General features: G+C 48.9%; 1 protein-coding gene and 1 long non-coding RNA gene across 2 annotated transcripts; both read left to right on the top strand.

Annotated features, from left to right (window-relative positions):
- The first annotated feature begins 9,884 nt into the window (after positions 1–9,884).
- LOC122369745 (ganglioside-induced differentiation-associated protein 1-like) lies at positions 9,885–20,977 on the top strand. The gene is made up of 5 exons (XM_043344712.1): positions 9,885–10,123; positions 18,696–18,888; positions 19,217–19,396; positions 19,694–19,900; positions 20,206–20,977. The coding sequence occupies exons 1-5, from the start codon at positions 10,064–10,066 to the stop codon at positions 20,511–20,513; spliced, it is 948 nt and encodes a 315-aa protein (XP_043200647.1). The 5' UTR covers positions 9,885–10,063; the 3' UTR covers positions 20,514–20,977.
- LOC122369746 lies at positions 10,624–12,825 on the top strand. The gene is made up of 2 exons (XR_006254464.1): positions 10,624–10,912; positions 11,887–12,825. It is a non-coding gene; the product is annotated as an uncharacterized LOC122369746 (long non-coding RNA).
- Positions 20,978–22,132: the final 1,155 nt, after the last annotated feature.

The following is a 22,132-nucleotide window of genomic DNA, read 5'->3' on the forward strand; positions in this document are numbered from 1 at the left end:
CATGGATGGTTAGAACTTTAGAGGGTTCTATCTCGAGAACAGTCAATATTTCCACCCTAGAGACCATGATTTTCGGAATCAGCGTGCTGAGAAGGCTCTGTGAGCCAATTTTCAGCCAAATCGGGATGGCCCGGTCATGGGTGGTAAGAACTTTAGAGGATTCTATCTCGAGAACGGTCAAGATTTCCACCCTTGAGACCATGATTTTCTGAATCACCGTGCTGAGAAGGCTCTGTGAGCCAATTTTCAGCGAAATCGGGATGGCCCGGTCATGGGTGGTAAGAACTTTAGAGGGTTCTATCTCGAGAACGGTCAATATTTCCACCCTAGAGACCATGATTTTCGGAATCAGCGTGCTGAGAAGGCTCTGTGAGCAAATTTTCAGCCAAATCGGGATAGCCCGGTCATGGACGGTAAGAACTTTAGAGGGTTCTATCTCGAGAACGGTCAATATTTCCACCCTAGAGACCATGATTTTCGGAATCAGCGTGCTGAGAAGGCTCTGTGAGCCAATTTTCAGCCAAATCGGGATGGCCCGGTCATGGGTGGTAAGAACTTTAGAGGATTCTATCTCGAGAACGGTCAATATTTCCACCCTAGAGACCATGATTTTCGGAATCAGCGTGCTGAGAAGGCTCTGTGAGCCAATTTTCAGCCAAATCGGGATGGCCCGGTCATGGATGGTTAGAACTTTAGAGGGTTCTATCTCGAGAACGGTCAATATTTCCACCCTAGAGACCATGATTTTCGGAATCAGCGTACTGAGAAGGCTCCGTGAGCCAAATTTCAGCCAAATCGGGATGGCCCGGTCATGGGTGGTAAGAACTTTAGAGGGTTCTATCTCGAGAACGGTCAAGATTTCCACCCTTGAGATCATGATTTTCTGAATCACCGTGCTGAGAAGGCTCTGTGAGTCAAATTTTAGCGAAATCGGGATGGCCCGGTCATGGGTGGTAAGAACTTCCCAGTAAACATGACGACGTCGGCCCGACGTCGGGCCGAGGCTCGGCCCGACGTCGGCCCAACGTCGGTTCAGCCTCGGCCCGACATCGGCTGGACGTCGGATATGCCCGCATGTTCCGACGTTCAGCCGAAGTCCAGCCGACGTCGAGCCGACGTCGGGCCGAGATCCGTTTGCCGAGGTTGACGAGATCGTTTGTCGTTGGACCGACGGGGCCGACGCCGGCATGTTTATTGGGACAACGCGCCAAAAATATCAACCGGCGGCGGGATTCGAGCCCCCCAGTCGCCGACGTCGGCATGTTTACTGGGACAACACGCCAAAAGCACCAGCCGGCGATGGGATTCGAACCCCGTGTCATTCGAACGCGAGGGTAGTGCGCTAACCACTACACCACGCGGCCAGCTAACGAATTTGGTTTGTTTTGTTGTGTTATTCCCTTTCGGTCTGACAAGACCATTTCAGAGCCGGAAGGATCATAGGATGGAGACATTGGTCCTCTTGGCGAGCACCCTGGGTCCAGTTCATATAGAGTCCCTGGTCCCATTGGGCTGTTGCGTGACACTTAGGTATTGGAAAGGGCGACCCCACAATGGATTCATATAGCCACTCTTACATACCTGCACCAACGTTTCCCAAAGTGTCCCTTTGATAAGTGGCACTTTGGCAAAGTGACACTTGCCGACTGGCCTTTCTATATGAACTGGGCCCGGCCCTTGTGAGTTGCCGGGGCTGAGCCTGACCAAAGGATAGGCCGAGCAGCCCCCAAGCACTCACCGCACCCGGCTACGGGCGAGCTCGGCTTACGGGCAATCCCAAATGGGATAAAGTTTCCCGTCCAGTCCGGATCAGGGGGTTGCGGCGTGGAGGAAGATTTGAGTTTCCTGAGGATATTTTGAATACAGAAGCTCTTTATGAAACATGAAACATGTATTTTATATTATTTTAACGGTCAAAACAGCGGCCGATGTCGGTCCGACGTCGCCCCGACCTCGGCCCGACGTCGGCTGGACCTCAGCAATTAATCTCGGTCCGACGTCGGCCCGACGTCGGCTGGACCTCGGCTGGACGTCGGAACATGCGGGCATATCCGACATCCAGCCGACGTCGTGCCGAGGTTGGACCGACGTCGGGCCGACGTCGGCATGCCGATGCCGAGTTGCCGACGTCACCCCGACGTCGGCCGACGTCGGGCCGACGTCGGCATGTTTACTGGGTTTAGAGGGTTCTATCTCGAGAACGGTCAATATTTACACCCTAGAGACCATGATTTTCGGAATCAGCGTGCTGAGAAGGCTCTGTGAGCAAATTTTCAGCCAAATCGGGATAGCCCGGTCATGGATGGTAAGAACTTTAGAGGGTTCTATCTCGAGAACGGTCAATATTTCCACCCTAGAGACCATGATTTTCGGAATCAGCGTGCTGAGAAGGCTCTGTGAGCCAATTTTCAGCCAAATCGGGATGGCCCGGTCATGGGTGATAAGAACTTTAGAGGGTTCTATCTCGAGAACGGTCAATATTTCCACCCTTGAGACCATGATTTTCTGAATCACCGTGCTGAGAAGGCTCGGTGAGCCAATTTTCAGCGAAATCGGGATGGCCCGGTCATGGGTGGTAAGAACTTTAGAGGGTTCTATCTCGAGAACGGTCAATATTTCCACCCTAGAGACCATGATTTTCGGAATCAGCGTGCTGAGAAGGCTCTGTGAGCAAATTTTCAGCCAAATCGGGATAGCCCGGTCATGGATGGTAAGAACTTTAGAGGGTTCTATCTCGAGAACGGTCAATATTTCCACCCTAGAGACCATGATTTTCGGAATCAGCGTGCTGAGAAGGCTCTGTGAGCCAATTTTCAGCCAAATCGGGATGGCCCGGTCATGGGTGATAAGAACTTTAGAGAGTTCTATCTCGAGAACGGTCAATATTTCCACCCCAGAGACCATGATTTTCGGAATCAGCGTGCTGAGAAGGCTCTGTGAGCCAATTTTCAGCCAAATCGGGATGGCCCGGTCATGGATGGTTAGAACTTTAGAGGGTTCTATCTCGAGAACGGTAAATATTTCCACCCTAGAGACCATGATTTTCGGAATCAGCGTGCTGAGAAGGCTCTGTGAGCCAAATTTCAGCTAAATCGGGATGGCCCGTTTCTCGCTGCTGGACTCGCTGCTCGCTGCTCGCTGCTAGTTTGACAGACGTCATCAGAAGAGAGATAGCAGAAGCAGAAGAGCAGAAGTAGTAGCAGAAGAGAGATTATTACATGTTCATGTTATGCCAATCATAGACCAAATACCTAAGCAAAAAGTATCCAGCATCTTCCATTTCATACCTACCTACTACTTTCAACTGCTTCACTCACCTCAGCATCACACATTGTAGAAGGCCTTGGAGGTTTTCAGTATTTTATTGTCCTAGATCTCAGGAAATAAGTGGTGCGCAAGCATGTAACGGAAGTTGGCACAGATTCAGCACAGATTCAGCACAGCACAGATTCGGTAGGGGGAAAAAAGGCCCCGGTAGAGGGAAACCTTTATGACCCGTTTTCCCCTAGAAATGACGTCACAAAGAGGTAAAAATGGGTATCAATCGAAAGCTCTCGTTTACCCAGACACAGTCCTGCAGGAAAATTCCACTTTTTTCCCATAGGAAAGTTTTTACGGGAAAATCAAAATTTTGGGTCAATGGGGGGTCCCCCCCGATTTCGTTCAAAATCGGCACACAGGTGCCCCACCACCAGCCGAGAAACTTTCCCCAAAACGGTCCCCGTTGCATTGACGTTTAAGGCCCTTAAAGCCCCGTAAACTCGTAAAAAATCCGTAAATTCGCCCTTGTACGGCCAAAAACGGGGCGCTAGGGTAAAAATGGGTATCAATCGAAAGCTCTCGTTTACCCAGACACAGTCCTGCAGGAAAAGTCCACTTTTTCCCCATAGGAAAGTTTTTACGGGAAAATCAAAATTTCGGGTCAATGGGGGGTCCCCCCCGATTTCGTTCAAAATCGGCACACAGGTGCCCCACCACCAGCCGAGAAACTTTCCCCAAAACGGTCCCCGTTGCATTGACGTTTAAGGCCCGTAAAGCCCCCTAGACTCGTAAAATATCCGTAAAATCGCCTTTGTACGGACAAAAAAGTGGTGCTATGGTAAAAATGGGTATCAATCGAAAGCTCACGTTTACCCAGATACAGTCCTGCAGGAAAATTCCACTTTTTCCCCATAGGAAAGTTTTTACGGGAAAATCAAAATTTTGGGTCAATGGGGGGTCCCCCCCCCCCGATTTCGTTCAAAATCGGCACACAGGTGCCCCACCACCAGCCGAGAAACTTTCCCCAAAACGGTCCCCGTTGCATTGACGTTTAAGGCCCTTAAAGCCCCGTAAACTCGTAAAAAATCCGTAAATTCGCCCTTGTACGGCCAAAAACGGGGCGCTAGGGTAAAAATGGGTATCAATCGAAAGCTCTCGTTTACCCAGACACAGTCCTGCAGGAAAAGTCCACTTTTTCCCCATAGGAAAGTTTTTACGGGAAAATCAAAATTTCGGGTCAATGGGGGGTCCCCCCCGATTTCGTTCAAAATCGGCACACAGGTGCCCCACCACCAGCCGAGAAACTTTCCCCAAAACGGTCCCCGTTGCATTGACGTTTAAGGCCCGTAAAGCCCCCTAGACTCGTAAAATATCCGTAAAATCGCCTTTGTACGGACAAAAAAGTGGTGCTATGGTAAAAATGGGTATCAATCGAAAGCTCTCGTTTACCCAGATACAGTCCTGCAGGAAAGTTCCACTTTTTCCCCATAGGAAAGTTTTTACGGGAAAATCAAAATTTCGGGTCAATGGGGGGTCCCCCCCGATTTCGTTCAAAATCGGCACACAGGTGCCCCACCACCAGCCGAGAAACTTTCCCCAAAACGGTCCCCGTTGCATTGACGTTTAAGGCCCTTAAAGCCCCGTAAACTCGTAAAAAATCCGTAAATTCGCCCTTGTACGGCCAAAAACGGGGCGCTAGGGTAAAAATGGGTATCAATCGAAAGCTCTCGTTTACCCAGACACAGTCCTGCAGGAAAAGTCCACTTTTTCCCCATAGGAAAGTTTTTACGGGAAAATCAAAATTTCGGGTCAATGGGGGGTCCCCCCCGATTTCGTTCAAAATCGGCACACAGGTGCCCCACCACCAGCCGAGAAACTTTCCCCAAAACGGTCCCCGTTGCATTGACGTTTAAGGCCCGTAAAGCCCCCTAGACTCGTAAAATATCCGTAAAATCGCCTTTGTACGGACAAAAAAGTGGTGCTATGGTAAAAATGGGTATCAATCGAAAGCTCACGTTTACCCAGATACAGTCCTGCAGGAAAATTCCACTTTTTCCCCATAGGAAAGTTTTTACGGGAAAATCAAAATTTTGGGTCAATGGGGGGTCCCCCCCCCCCGATTTCGTTCAAAATCGGCACACAGGTGCCCCACCACCAGCCGAGAAACTTTCCCCAAAACGGTCCCCGTTGCATTGACGTTTAAGGCCCTTAAAGCCCCGTAAACTCGTAAAAAATCCGTAAATTCGCCCTTGTACGGCCAAAAACGGGGCGCTAGGGTAAAAATGGGTATCAATCGAAAGCTCTCGTTTACCCAGACACAGTCCTGCAGGAAAAGTCCACTTTTTCCCCATAGGAAAGTTTTTACGGGAAAATCAAAATTTCGGGTCAATGGGGGGTCCCCCCCGATTTCGTTCAAAATCGGCACACAGGTGCCCCACCACCAGCCGAGAAACTTTCCCCAAAACGGTCCCCGTTGCATTGACGTTTAAGGCCCGTAAAGCCCCCTAGACTCGTAAAATATCCGTAAAATCGCCTTTGTACGGACAAAAAAGTGGTGCTATGGTAAAAATGGGTATCAATCGAAAGCTCTCGTTTACCCAGATACAGTCCTGCAGGAAAGTTCCACTTTTTCCCCATAGGAAAGTTTTTACGGGAAAATCAAAATTTCGGGTCAATGGGGGGTCTCCCCCGATTTCGTTCAAAATCGGCACACAGGTGCCCCACCACCAGCCGAGAAACTTTCCCCAAAACGGTCCCCGTTGCATTGACGTTTAAGGCCCTTAAAGCCCCGTAAACTCGTAAAAAATCCGTAAATTCGCCCTTGTACGGCCAAAAACGGGGCGCTAGGGTAAAAATGGGTATCAATCGAAAGCTCTCGTTTACCCAGACACAGTCCTCCAGGAAAAGTCCACTTTTTCTCCATAGGAAAGTTTTTACGGGAAAATCAAAATTTTGGGTCAATGGGGGGTCCCCCCCCCCCGATTTCGTTCAAAATCGGCACACAGGTGCCCCACCACCAGCCGAGAAACTTTCCCCAAAACGGTCCCCGTTGCATTGACGTTTAAGGCCCGTAAAGCCCCCTAGACTCGTAAAATATCCGTAAAATCGCCTTTGTACGGACAAAAAAGTGGTGCTATGGTAAAAATGGGTATCAATCGAAAGCTCACGTTTACCCAGATACAGTCCTGCAGGAAAATTCCACTTTTTCCCCATAGGAAAGTTTTTACGGGAAAATCAAAATTTTGGGTCAATGGGGGGTCCCCCCCCCGATTTCGTTCAAAATCGGCACACAGGTGCCCCACCACCAGCCGAGAAACTTTCCCCAAAACGGTCCCCGTTGCATTGACGTTTAAGGCCCGTAAAGCCCCCTAGACTCGTAAAATATCCGTAAAATCGCCTTTGTACGGACAAAAAAGTGGTGCTATGGTAAAAATGGGTATCAATCGAAAGCTCTCGTTTACCCAGATACAGTCCTGCAGGAAAATTCCACTTTTTTCCCATAGGAAAGTTTTTACGGGAAAATCAAAATTTTGGGTCAATGGGGGGGTCCCCCCGATTTCGTTCAAAATCGGGAAAAAAGTGGAATTTTCCTGCAGGACTGTGTCTGGGTAAACGAGAGCTTTCGATTGATACCCATTTTCACCCTAGCGCCCCGTTTTTGGCCGTACAAGGGCGAATTTACGGATTTTTTACGAGTTTACGGGGCTTTAAGGGCCTTAAACGTCAATGCAACGGGGACCGTTTTGGGGAAAGTTTCTCTGCTGGTGGTGGGGCACCTGTGTGCCGATTTTGAACGAAATCGGGGGGGACCCCCCATTGACCCAAAATTTTGATTTTCCCGTAAAAACTTTCCTATGGGAAAAAAGTGGAATTTTCCTGCAGGACTGTATCTGGGTAAACGAGAGCTTTCGATTGATACCCATTTTTACCCTAGCGCCCCGTTTTTGGCCGTACAAGGGCGAATTTACGGATTTTTTACGAGTTTACGGGGCTTTAAGGGCCTTAAACGTCAATGCAACGGGGACCGTTTTGGGGAAAGTTTCTCGGCTGGTGGTGGGGCACCTGTGTGCCGATTTTGAACGAAATCGGGGGGGGACCCCCCATTGACCCAAAATTTTGATTTTCCCGTAAAAACTTTCCTATGGGGAAAAAGTGGAATTTTCCTGCAGGACTGTATCTGGGTAAACGAGAGCTTTCGATTGATACCCATTTTTACCATAGCACCACTTTTTTGTCCGTACAAAGGCGATTTTACGGATATTTTACGAGTCTAGGGGGCTTTACGGGCCTTAAACGTCAATGCAACGGGGACCGTTTTGGGGAAAGTTTCTCGGCTGGTGGTGGGGCACCTGTGTGCCGATTTTGAACGAAATCGGGGGGACCCCCCATTGACCCGAAATTTTGATTTTCCCGTAAAAACTTTCCTATGGGGAAAAAGTGGAATTTTCCTGCAGGACTGTATCTGGGTAAACGAGAGCTTTCGATTGATACCCATTTTTACCATAGCACCACTTTTTTGTCCGTACAAGGGCGAATTTACGGATATTTTACGAGTCTAGGGGGCTTTACGGGCCTTAAACGTCAATGCAACGGGGACCGTTTTGGGGAAAGTTTCTCGGCTGGTGGTGGGGCACCTGTGTGCCGATTTTGAACGAAATCGGGGGGGACCCCCCATTGACCCGAAATTTTGATTTTCCCGTAAAAACTTTCCTATGGGGAAAAAGTGGAATTTTCCTGCAGGACTGTATCTGGGTAAACGAGAGCTTTCGATTGATACCCATTTTTACCATAGCACCACTTTTTTGTCCGTACAAAGGCGATTTTACGGATATTTTACGAGTCTAGGGGGCTTTACGGGCCTTAAACGGCAATGCAACGGGGACCGTTTTGGGGAAAGTTTCTCGGCTGGTGGTGGGGCACCTGTGTGCCGATTTTGAACGAAATCGGGGGGGATCCCCCATTGACCCGAAATTTTGATTTTCCCGTAAAAACTTTCCTATGGGAAAAAAGTGGAATTTTCCTGCAGGACTGTATCTGGGTAAACGAGAGCTTTCGATTGATACCCATTTTTACCATAGCACCACTTTTTTGTCCGTACAAAGGCGATTTTACGGATATTTTACGAGTCTAGGGATCTTTACGGGCCTTAAACGACAATGCAACGGGGACCGTTTTGGGGAAAGTTTCTCGGCTGGTGGTGGGGCACCTGTGTGCCGATTTTGAACGAAATCGGGGGGGGGACCCCCCATTGACCCGAAATTTTGATTTTCCCGTAAAAACTTTCCTATGGGGAAAAAGTGGACTTTTCCTGCAGGACTGTGTCTGGGTAAACGAGAGCTTTCGATTGATACCCATTTTTACCCTAGCGCCCCGTTTTTGGCCGTACAAGGGCGAATGTACGGATTTTTTACGAGTTTAGGGGGCTTTAAGGGCCTTAAACGTCAATGCAACGGGGACCGTTTTGGGGAAAGTTTCTCGGCTGGTGGTGGGGCACCTGTGTGCCGATTTTGAACGAAATCGGGGGGGACCCCCCATTGACCCAAAATTTTGATTTTCCCGTAAAAACTTTCCTATGGGGAAAAAGTGGAATTTTCCTGCAGGACTGTATCTGGGTAAACGAGAGCTTTCGATTGATACCCATTTTTACCATAGCACCACTTTTTTGTCCGTACAAAGGCGATTTTACGGATATTTTACGAGTCTAGGGGGCTTTACGGGCCTTAAACGTCAATGCAACGGGGACCGTTTTGGGGAAAGTTTCTCGGCTGGTGGTGGGGCACCTGTGTGCCGATTTTGAACGAAATCGGGGGGGACCCCCCATTGACCCGAAATTTTGATTTTCCCGTAAAAACTTTCCTATGGGGAAAAAGTGGACTTTTCCTGCAGGACTGTGTCTGGGTAAACGAGAGCTTTCGATTGATACCCATTTTTACCCTAGCGCCCCGTTTTTGGCCGTACAAGGGCGAATTTACGGATTTTTTACGAGTTTACGGGGCTTTAAGGGCCTTAAACGTCAATGCAACGGGGACCGTTTTGGGGAAAGTTTCTCGGCTGGTGGTGGGGCACCTGTGTGCCGATTTTGAACGAAATCGGGGGGGACCCCCCATTGACCCAAAATTTTGATTTTCCCGTAAAAACTTTCCTATGGGAAAAAAGTGGAATTTTCCTGCAGGACTGTGTCTGGGTAAACGAGAGCTTTCGATTGATACCCATTTTTACCTCTTTGTGACGTCATTTCTAGGGGAAAACGGGTCATAAAGGTTTCCCTCTACCGGGGCCTTTTTTCCCCCTACCGAATCTGTGCTGTGCTGAAGCTGTGCTGAATCTGTGCCAACTTCCGTTACATGTGCGCAAGCAGGCTTGCTGAAGCTCGTTGTGTCTTGTACTTCTATGATCTATGTCTTTGTTATGATCGGTACCCATCCCAAAAACAGATGTTTGATTGCGCCAAGTATGGAACATCTCATCAGAAACTGTCTCAAATCAAGGTGGTTGGTATCAGCCTCTAAAAGAATACCGAGTTTTCATTGGCTTATTTCTGCCATCAATACAAATGACGTCAAAGAAACACAAATACAAGAATCTAATTCGCCAAAATAAATAACGTCATAGAAAAAGCGTATGATTGTTTCTTTCAAGGAATATAAACATCGCTTATGTTTTGCTTTTGTGTCATCACTGAAGCTGTTTTGTGAAGGGGGTTGAGCGGGGGATGGTTTTGTACTTTGTTATTGGCAAATTTAATTAGAAAGACGTGTCCGCTCTTGTTCTAGCTGGGCTACGCTTTATCACAGACTTAAAAATGAATGGAAATGGAACACTCAAGTTATACTATCATCCTTTATCATTCTACTCTCACCGGGTAAGCTAAGAAAATGAATTAACTGATCATTATCAAAAGCTGCTGTATTGCCTAGTGTGAGCGCAGGCTTCACCCAGCAATGATTTCCAATTACCTGTAAAAGATGTTGTATCAATAGGTATACAAAACTAAAAAGGTGTTAGGTATGCGACAATGATCATGAATTCATGAATAAATTCTTCCGAGTTCATATTCATGCTATCAAAGTTGATGTGGCAGCAATGCAATGATCAGGTCTGCATGTGCTTAATCAGTTGGGCAAACTAGGCGGCGGGAATCAAAATATGGAGGCATCAAAATATTGATTCTAGTGGGCGGAGCTTTGACCATATATGGGCATAGAATCAATATTTTGATTCAATTTGGGACATTCCCACCTTCAGACGACCCGTTACGGCGGAAATAACCCCCATGACGGCGAGATTTTTCGACAAATCAATACAAAAAACTTCCCCGCTTCAATTTTTCGCTGCATGGCTATCAGCCGTTTGTCGCGCGTACCTTTACGAATGGCATAAAGTTTTCGCCGCCATAATTCAACAAAAACGTGCTGTTAAAACTTGCTCTGTTTATCATTAACGACGAGCCTTTGTAATTTTTTCATAATTTTGTCTAAAAGAAAATAAAAAAATGCGTTATTTAGTTGTATAATTCATTTATAAGAAATATTCTTTTTCTTTGTATCTAGCCACGATTTCCGGTTCCCGCCATTTCGCGCCGGCGTCGTGGGTGTTTGGATGCAACGTAGTGCTCCCGGTTTTATTTTGTTTAAGCGACCTTTTCTGAAGTGTAAGTAACAATGGATCATATTTTAAGATACTTTGAAGTGTGTTTTTCAATTTCAGGCATGTGATCTTAACGTTTCTTACCGAAAACTCGTTTTAAGAGATGGTTTTAGGAACATGGCGCGGTAGCGACGTCAGCGGCGCGGGACGCCTTCTCACTCTTCTATTGTCTTTTTAAGCTATATTTTTTTTGAAAATGATGTCTAAGGTGTAGTATTTCAGTGAAATATGATGTCCTTTAAAAGTTACGGTATAAATTAGTTACAAGAAGCCTAATGTTTTGTCTCACATGATAGAATTGTTGGGTGGACTCATGAAATGGGGGCAGTGCATGTCCAGTATTTTACATAATTTGGATGTTTCAGCCTCTGCTTGTGTCTCACTCACCCAATCGTTGCTACAACTTTAATTTGTAAGTGTAACAAAAGCAAGTTGCTGAATGGTGTAAGCCATATTTACATTATGCGTGATCTTCAAGAAAATTATGTGTCTAATGTACGTCAGTCCAGGGAATGCTGGATAGTTAATTTTCAGGATTGTCCATGCCAAAGTTAATTTTAGAGGCCAGTTTTATCAACGCAAATAGCTGCCTGCTGGAATTTTTTGCCTGAAGACTGCTTCACATATGGAGCGTTAACATGATGGGCATGTAAACGGATAGGGCTGTACCGTTCATGCTCTGTATGTGAAGTAACTTTAAGACAAAAAAAAATCCAGCAGCCACCTATTTTTCTGTTGGTACAACTGGCCTCAGATCTACTTTTTTGGCAGAATTTATATAACTGCATGAGATGACAGTTGTTGGCGCAACTGGTGGCGTTCAGTGGAAATTTAAGTGACATTAAGTATTTAATTTTTTTATTGAATATATTCTAAAATTAATAGTTGCTGAACAAGTAGAATAATAACACATATAGTTTCCTAATTTATTGTCCACAAATGTCCTAATTATTGTGTTCTGTTGACTGTTTGCTGCAGGTCAACCAAGGATCAAACACTGGTCGTTGCGGGGATCGGCTTCAGAGGGTCAAGGATGGCGTCTTGAATCGCTGTTCAGTCGACAGGCAACTGTATGACAACGCCATCCCTGTCAACCAGAGCGTCGACCGAAGTAGGGCGGCGTTGCGCGGACCTGGCCGCACCCGACCAACCGGTGGAGTACCTGACTCGGGCTGGGCGGAGACTACCTACATCACGACCTTTTGAACTTTGATCTCGTGGCGAGAAACAATATGACGTAAGGAAGTGTGTATGTGGCTGGCGGGGCCGAGGGTGAAATGCGCCACGTGTTTATCCTGCCGGATGACGACAGCGTCACCAACCTGTCAAAGAACGAGCTGGTGCAGCGCGTGATGACTGCTATCTCGTCCCTAGAACCGGAGTAGAAAAACGTGCGCAAAGCCCAAATGAAGCGAACCAAAACACAGACAGGACTGATAGCTTTTCGGTCGAGAATGTTCTGAAGATGCTGATCAGTAGACCATTGGTGACCGTTTTCGGTGGTAATATGGGATCTTGTGGTGTTCCAAAGCAACCTGCTTTGGGTGTGGACGTAAGTGGCTCAACCTGACAGGATTGATGTTTTAGGTAGCCGTGCTAATCATAAACCCTATATTGAGTGTATCTGTACAAATTTTGTTTATCGACAATAAATAATACGTGAAGCGTTTCAGTTTTTTGGAATAACCGCCCAAACCACACCACCTACAGACACGATTCAACCACCAATCGACAGCTCTCGATCGTGGCTATGTGCGCGGCACATTTTTAATCGCATTTGCACCCCCCAAATAGCCAAACTCGGCCCCTCGACTATGTCGCCCGACGCTCCAGAGATGGCGCTGACTGTCTGCGTGACGTCAGCTCACACGACCGGCGATCGCCAATCATAAAACGTGCATGTCGCCGCTGGACAACCAATTCCAGCGTACTGTCTTGCTTTTGCCCTCTTGTTCTGAAAATTTGGTCAAGAAACATGGCGTATAACCTTCATTTAAAACCAAATTTGCTCCCAATCACTTCGCCGTAAAACACCGCAATACGCACCAGACCATGTCATCAAGCCGTGCAGAGTACCAGGGCTTATTCAAAGTAATGACACTTGCGTCCTTGATGGCTCAGCTGGTAGAGTGGTGGACTTCTGGGGTGTGGGTCGCTGGTTCGAATCCAGCTCGGGATGTTTTTAAAACGTACTTCCATCTTTAGTTGCAGTACCCGGCCGCTAGGGTCGCGACCCCGTAGAGGTCGCTGCGGTCCTCACGTGACCGACCGGCCGCAGTCACGGGCCGGCGGCGGCGCAGTGTGGGGCGAGCGGGCGGAGGGGTTGGTGCGGTAACTGCGGTGCCGTCAGAGCGGCCGCTGCCGGACAGCGGGAATGCGGCATGATACAGACATGGGAAGGGTAAATGGTATTTGGATGGTTAAAGAAATGATGGAGGGAGAGGGAAGGGTAAGTGACTAAGTGAGCAAATGATTGAGTCGGTGAGAGAACAAGTACAGAGGATGGAGCCGAAAGACGTTTTTAAAATGCACTTACAGCTTAGTTGCAGCACCCGGCCGCTACGAATACCTACATTACCGATCCTGAGTGGCGGGCGGGGGGGGGGGGGCGAGGTATCCAGATTTGGGATAGGTTGGTTACAGAATTCCACAAAATACTGACAAGATTATCGACTATGTTTAGTGGGGATGGGGAAGGACACAGGGAAGGGCACGGGGACAGGACGGAGACGAAGACGGAGACGGAGATGTAGTGGCCAGCAGGAGCGGGGACGGAGACGGAGACAAAGAGAGCGGGAGCGGGAGCGCGGGAACGGGGACGGAGACGGCGACGGAATCGGAGACCAAACAGAGACAGAGACAGAGACGAGACAGAGACAGAGGCGGAGACGGAGATGAAGCGGTCAGCGGGAGGGAGATGAAGACGGGGACGGAGAAAGAGAGCGGGAGCGGGAGCGGGAATGGGAGCTGGGACGGGAACTGGGACGGAAATTGGGATGGAATCCGAGACGAGACAGATACAGAGACAAAGGCAGAGAGGGAAGACGGAGACGGAAACAGAGCAGGAATAATTATATATTTAGCACTGAGAACATTACCGATCGTGAGTGGTGGGTCCCGGGGGCGGGGGGGGGGGTGCAGAGGGAGGAAGGCGGGGGAGGGTCATTACCGATCTGAGTCACTCAGATTTGGGATAGGTTAGTTACAAAATTCCACAAAATACTGAAAAAGTAGCGATCATGTTTAGTATTACGAGCGTACCAATATACGTATAGCGTCTTGAACTGGGACATAAAAACGTATATGTATCTGCGGCGCGGGCGGGGAAGAAGCCACTAGCCAGTACTTTTTTCAGTACCAAGAGGGGATTGGAGTGGAGGGGAGAGGACAGGAAGGGAGGGAGTGGAGGGAAGGGGAGGAAATCGAGGGAGGGAGGGAGGGAGGGAGGGGGGAGCGAAGAAGTGCGATGAAGGAGACGGGGAGAGGAGGGAGAGAGACGGATGGGGAGGGGTAAGTAAGCATACGATTGGATCAGTGATCGACAAAGTCAGAGAGCGGAGAGGAGAGAGGGAAGAGGGATGGAGGCAGGGAGAGAAAGAGAAAGGGAAAGGAAGAGAGAGAGAGAGAGAGAGAGAGAGAGAGAGAGAGAGAGAGAGAGAGAGAGAGAGAGAGAGAGAGAGAGAGAGAGAGAGAGAGAGAGAGAGAGAGAGAGAGAGAGAGAGAGAGAGAGAGAGAGAGAGAGAGAGAAGCGGGCATTATGGACGGGACGGGCAGGGATTTCTATATATGTAGATGTTCAAACGACGATTAGCGCCGGTAGGCGCGGGAGGGTGACCTTGGACGGGCAGGGATTTCTATATAGATGTTCAAACCACAGTGTATATAAATAGTTCAAACGACGATTAGCGCCGGTAGGCGCGGGAGGGTGACCTAGGACGGGCAGGCATTTCTATATAGATGTTCAAACCACAGTGTATATAAATAGTTCAAACGACGATTAGCGCCGGTAGGCGCGGGAGGGTGACCTAGTAGGTATTTATTTCATGTATTTGGTTCGAAACCGAAAATTGCTCTCAGTAATTAGGCAACATCGAGACGTTGAGGTCATTCTCCAGACGTTTATTTGTTTTTTCTTACCTGTCCACGGTATGTCTTATTGGTTAGGTCTCAGTTTCAAATATTATTAACTGCATGTTTTGCAAATACGTAGCCATATTGAATAAGAGACGTGTCCTAAAAGTGAGTATTGCTTTGCATGGGATGTGAGCATCAACGACAGGGCTTTGTGATGGCAAATATGCGGCAATTGCAGGGATCGTTGTGAAATGTGTTATGAATATCATCGTATTATTTGCGACTGCAAATACATCCGTGTATCATATTTTCATTCAAATTGTGCAATGTGTGCAACGGGCTGAGTGTATAGTTCGGCGAAATATCTCTTACTGTACTCCACAGAAATGGGACGGGATACAGATGCGTAGAAACACATTCATGAACACGTGAAAGACGATATGTTAATTTTTTTTACTCAAAATCAATACTACAAAGCAGGGATGTGGAGCCGTGAAAATGTCAGACGGCTTCGGCTCCGGAGGAAAAAAATCGGCTCCAGCTCCGGCTCCGGCTCCGAGTAAAATGGTCGGGCTTCGGTTCCGGCTCCGACTCAGTACAACCTCTATACAAAGGTCAGCACGGCTCCCTTCACGCATTCCCTCGAAGGCTTGCAGCTTTGAGCAGGGAGCCAGGGTGAGTGCTGAAAATCCCTGGTCCACTGGCGGTCGCAGCCGCTAGCAAAAGGGGGGGGGGGGGGGGCCAAAGTCACACTCGCGGGACATAACATTTGTCATTTATCCGTCACCGAGAGGGGGGGGGGGGTGATCGGCTATTTTTTTTACGTCCACGAGGCGCCGCACAGTTGGCATTACTTTGCTTCATCCATCTCATTCTTGCGTGAAATCTTTGAGCTCAATTTAAGGCAAAATCACCAGTTCCATTTACTAGTGATGTCAATTACTCAAAATCGGAATACCGATACCAAACCAAATACCAAACAAAACCGTGGAGAAATACCAAAACCAAACCAACTTGGAAACATGAGGAAAATACCAACTTTTTACCGATTTCTTAGCCTCTTAAACATAAGCAAGGGTTCATGATACCAACAAAATACCAAACACATTAGGATTGAAATACCAAATACCGAGTTGGTATCGGTTTGGTATCGGTATCCCAAAAAGTTGGTATCCGATTGACATCTCTACCATTTACCGTCTCACGGTGTGCCCACCGGTCGGGCCGCTGCACCATGACGACGGATCGGTGTAGCATAGGTATACTGGAAGGTCAGGCACGCGGATTCATGATCTTACCACTATAAAACAATTCGGAAAAGTACAGATACATACCTCTTGCTAAAAAGTACAGATACCTCTTGCTTTGAACCAGCATGTGAAACCCAGAGAACATTTTTAGACTATGACATTTACCCATATAGGTACCTAGTTGTGTGGCGGCGGGAGAGAGTAGGTACACCGACCTTTGGAGACCCCCACAGGTTCCGAGCTTTCAGAATCGGCATCTGAGGGCCGCGCGCGACTCCTGCGGGGCTTCGCAACGGCTCTGTTGGGGCTCACTCAACCTGCCTAGTCCTACTGCTAAAAAGACTGGCCCTGAGCCCTAAGGACTTCATCAGTCTCTGCCAGCCCCAGGACCCACACCGGCTCATGGGGTCCCGACGTCGAAATATGAGGGAATCAGCGCGGGACCATCAGGACGTAAAGCAATCTCGATCAGGACCAACGTAAGGCTGTGCCGGAGACAGCGTGAGCCCTCTGATCTTCAGAAACCCACCCATGTATGTTTTCATGTAGAGGCCAGTTTAGGGCCCTCAGAGACCAGTACAGGGCCTGCAAACTACAAAGGCCAGTGGTTTGATACCATCAGAGACCGAGTTGGGCTCTCAGAGGCTAATGTGGGTCCTTCCTTACTCATTACAGGCCAACATGGGCCCTCAGAGGTCAGCGTGGGGCCCTAAAAGACCGGCATGAGCCGTCGTTGGACCCCAGAGGCCAGCAGAGGGCCCTCAAAGGCCAAGATGGGCCCTCCTCAGAGGCCAATGCAGACCCTTAGAGGGCCGTATCGGGTCTTCAGCAGCCAGTGCGGGGCCCTTATTGGCACCTAAAGGTTCGTCTTGGGACACCAGAGACAGAAATAAGGCCACCAGAGACCGGTGTGAGACCCTCAGACGCCGGTTGGGACCCCTGAGGCCGGTTAGGGGCCCTCATAGGCCAGATGTGGGGCCTCAGAGGTTGATGTAGGCTCTTAGCGGTCAACGTGGGCGCTTGACCGCCACTGAAGTTCCCTCAGAGGTCAGTGTAGGACGCTCAAAGACCGGTGTGGGAGCTATATTTATAGCTTGGCGTGGTTCTGTTAGCCTCGTGACGATCGAATAATTGCCAGGGCCCCATACACGTATATGGGGGCCAATTGGTTGTTTGGGGGGGGGTCAAATGATATGATGGCCCCCTTTATTGACCTTTGGGGGCATGTCCCTGATGCCCCCCCCCCCCGGCCCCCCGCGAGTCGCGACCGCCACTGTGTACACATTACACACATGCCTCTGAGATTACATACTAGCTCAGGCAAACTCTATGCAGGCCCCGAAGGTCCCACGCTAATCCTTAAGAAACCAAGCCGGCATACGGCATCACCACCGGGCTTCCGAGGTGCACAGCACCAACCCATGAGGTCTTTAGTGTCCTGGAGCCAATCTCCTTTAGCAGGGCCCACCCGCCACTGCCGAAGAGGGTCTCATGCCAGCCATTGCTGAATGCTGGGCCTACGAGAGCCTTAAGTAAACCCACGCTGATATTCCATATAAGATCCGGCCATACTCGTGAATCGGTGCCAGCGACGCTGACCGCCAAATTGACAGAATGCGAAACTGAGCCCACTCATGAGTGAAATTTACGTCCTTTGATGGCGCAAGAAAGAAAATGAAACATACGAAAAGCTTTTCTAGGACTTTTGTTCGATCTGAAAGGTGGGGCCAAAAGATAGTATGGCCCCACCTTTCAGCACCAAAGGGGGGGCCATGGCCCCCGTGGCCCCCCCCCCCCTGCGACCGCCAGTGCGCCTGGTCTACCGTGGGAATAAGGTCTAGAAAAAAATTACACGATCCTGTGCTGATAATATCTTCATGAATTTATTGAATTTGCATTATTTGCACACAAGAAACATTCCATAAATCAATTTGAAGAGTTAAGTACGCCTGCAGAAAGTCAGTTTGCTGAATCAATATATTGATAAACCAGCTGATTTCAGAATCAAAATAATGATTAGCCAGCTGTTTGCGGAATCAAAATATTGATTCTCGCCGGGATTAGCCGCCGTGATGAATCAATATCTTGATTATTTTCAAGACGCTTTCCTTAACTAACCAAAGAGGTTAGGGCTATTGTTTCGTGCCTGGCGGGTAGCTTCAACGTTGCTCTTCATTTTGTGAAGAAGCTATCTTTAAATTATAGCCGGTTGCTGAAGAATTGACGTTTCTGTGATGGTCTGCACGTATGCCCATATATGGTCAAAGAGAATCAATATTTTGATGCCTCCATATTTTGATTCCCACCGCCTAGTTTGCCCAACTGTAATATTTTCTCACAATGACAGCAGGTGCAGTGCAGCTCATCATGACTATGAACAACATAATATCAATTTATGTTATCTCTTCAGTCTTCACCCCTCTGACATCAGTTACTACCTACCTCCCTATGCTGATGCCGCAGGTGCTCTTCACTCTTCTAGAGAAGGGTCTGCACTTCAAGCCTGTGGTTGTTGACTTGATGGCAGCTGAACAGTACCAGCCAGAGTACCTGCGCCTGAACCCCAACGGTGCGGTGCCCACTCTGCAGGATGGTGTCAAGGTGTTCCCCGACTCGTCTCTCATCATGGAGTACTTGGAGGACAACTTCAGTGGAGGTCAGTCACAGCTATGTACAGCCTGGAATATGCCTGGAAGTTTCACTGGGATGGTCAGTTGAAGACTTATGAAGATAAGATGTGATACTTTGCTTTTGGTCAAAAGGGAAAGGGTGGGATACCTTGCATAAAAAATTGACTGATTACCTAATTTATTCCCTCTGAAACACACAACACATGCAATTGCACTGTCATATTTAGGTTAGTTTGCCAATATGTAACGACTGTACCGTTAATAGCTGAAAAGGTCAGCATGGATCATCATATATCGATATATTGTTCGTTGATCACTCGCTAAAAATAATTGACGTCGATCTCGGGTATCCAGGAAAATACCCGCGTCTGATGCCATCCGACAAGAGCTCCGAGATGTACCGCAAGGTACAGGAGTTCACGGAGGCGTTCTCCAGCCTCAACATCCCGGTGTTCAGCTACGGCACGATGCACAACGAGGAGCTGAGGAAGAACGTCCGTCTGCCGCAGCTGGTGCTGCGCGCCCGCGTCCAGGGTGAGCCGGGCGGGAGGGGTGAAGGGGTGAGCCGGAAGGTGATACTGGAGTATTGGTGCGCGGTTGGCTGGATGGTGGGATTGTGATTTATTTTGTCCGAGGTTGTATGAATTACGGATCTACGTGGATGTAATTTGATGATGCGGTCTTGTATTTGAAGAAATAGGAGCTTCCGTTTTACAATGAATTTTCCGACATAAACCAAGAAAGGGTACCCATAAAAACGTTTATAGCGTATGATTTATCATAACCGCACCGGTATCGAATTTCACCCCCGCCCCCACCTGTCTCCGGCAGCCACCTCGTCAATGGACAATCTACAGGCGGTGGTGGACCGCGCCATGTCGGCGGTGCCCGAGGCGCGGCCCGAGCTCGAGAAGAAGCTCGAGTTTTTCGCCGGGTTCACGACCGACATACGGAACCCGGAGCGGTACGGGGAGGCGGTCCGGGGCGTGGAGGTGTACCTGCAGAGGGTTGAGGACGAGCTCATCACACACGTCGGAGGTGAGCCGGGAGAGGGAGAAGAGTCGTGCGAGAGAGGATGTTGGCCCAGTGGAAGGGCTAAGGGATGTTGGATTTAAAAGATTGAAAATGTTAACGTATGTGTGTTATATGTGCTTGGCGAATCCTCGATCAGTAAGTGGGTCGGCAAATGTATTATGTAATTTGTAGCCCTTCTTTTTGTTTATTTATCGATACATCTCTCTCCTTCCTCAGTCGAATGGACATGTGGCATAGGACAAGCGCCAGGCTGGAACATCTGAACCTATGGGTACTCTGTTTGATGGCTAACCCCGCCGTGGTTTCAGACCGTGTCAACTGGTGGCTGTGCGGACCCAGTTTCACTCTGGCCGATATCGACCTGTGCGTGCTGCTGAACCGTATCTGGCTGCTGGGACTGGAGGAGCGGCTTGTGACGCGGTGTCGGCCCCACCTGACCACCTACCTGCGGCGCGCGCAGCAGCGGAAGGCCTTCCAGCGCGTGGCGGCCGTGCCGCTGCGGCTGCGAGCGCTGATGGCGGCCGAGCGGGCGGCCACCTATCTTCCGCTGGCCATTGGCGTGGGCGCCGTCCTGGCGGCCGCCTTCGGAGTCTATAGTGCGCGCCGAGCGTCATAGATGGCAGGCGAGTCGGCTGTAGTTTACGGGAGGGAACGGGTGCGGCGATAAAAGGGAGATGGGGAGTTGAGAATGTCCGTTTGAATGCTAGGTGGGAAGGGCTGGAGAATTCCACTCATCAAGGCTGAAGTTACGTGGGTACCGTGGCCGGGGACTGGTTAGTATAGAATCGTACTAATTTGTTGATAGTTCGTTCTTCAGTTCCCGCTGTATGACGCCAATAAGACTGCTTGTGATACAAGAGCATGCGACTGTGATGACGAGAAGGGCTATGACATAGGAGAAGTGGTCTTCCATCGAATGGTGAGTGCGAGTGTGATCGATGCTTCTTTTCGTCTTCGGCAGATTCCGGTTTCTAGAATCTCTCGAGACTGCTTCCGTGAAGCCGAGCTAGAATAGCGTTGGACTTGTGCGTTTATTTTGCTGCACTGCATCTCTGTGCAATAAATCGATCTATTTTGTGACTCAGTCTTGATTTCTGTCTACGGAGTGTGGGAATTGATCATATGAATTTTGGAAGACTGCGAGAATTGAACGTCTAAGATTGGTGTCGTTTCACTTTACTGACGGAGATTATATGTATGGAAGATTTTATCATGTATTTTTTGCACCTTACTCGTATTGTGTCGTGAGGATCTTGGTTTGCTGAGAAAGTTGATGGGCTTAAGTCATTTTAATAATATTTCCGCGTATTTACTTTCGTTGAAGCCTTCATGAAATTGAAGTCTCAAATGATGTGTCGAATTGCCGTTAAGTGCCTTTCACCTGAGCGTTTGACCATCATCCCGTCATTGAAACATAACCTGCCGAAACTTCACGTCTTCATTGTCCACAGGCTTCTTTGCTGAAAGGCTTCCCAGCTGACGCCTTTGACGCGCTAAAGGCTTCGTTTCTCAGCAGTCTGCTCTCATACCTGTCGGCTCCCACGTCCGCCGGGCGTTGAGTACTCTGTAGAGAGTACTTGCGTTTTATTGTTGGGTGTTGACCCTAATTATATCCCAGCTAAAACCCTACATACACCCAGAAGCTCGTCTGGTACCTTCTGGGAACATGTTAGTGGTATTGACCGGTGATCGGGTGTCCAGACTCGACCAATCTGGTAGAGATAACAACCCTGGGCGCGAGTCGTACCGTACAATGGTCTGAAGGAGCTGTCTTGGTTCATTGACCGCCTTACTTCTTGGCAGTGTATGTGTTGTGTCTCTGACATTACGGTTACAAGCAAGTGTGATTGTAGAATGGATTAGAGAAAATCAAGCTCGCTATCTTTTTCACACGTACTCATTCGTTCTTATTATTGCTTCTCTCCCGGCCTAGTAACCTCGGTTTTATCTCTTCCCTCCTTTCCCTTCCAACCCTCTTTCAGCACCCACTTATCTCTCTCGTCTCCGCGCCGCTGCGTTCCCCCGTCCCCCGCTTGGTCGCAGTGTCGCAGGACAGATCAGCACAGTCAGCGCGCTGCCTGCTGACCGTGAACTGCAGCGCTGAGCGGCATCGGCGCGGTGTCAGCAGGCCCGGAGGGTAGCGGAGCTCTGCCCGCCGGGCCGCCGGAGGTGGCCACTCGGCCAAGGGGTGGCTCTGAGGATTGCCGCAGGCGGTTAGGGTCGATAGCGGGATCA

The sequence above is a fragment of the Amphibalanus amphitrite genome, unplaced genomic scaffold, assembly GCF_019059575.1.
Source record: "Amphibalanus amphitrite isolate SeventyFive unplaced genomic scaffold, NRLGWU_Aamphi_draft 001067F_arrow, whole genome shotgun sequence".
Classification (NCBI taxonomy): Eukaryota; Metazoa; Arthropoda; class Thecostraca; order Balanomorpha; family Balanidae; genus Amphibalanus; species Amphibalanus amphitrite.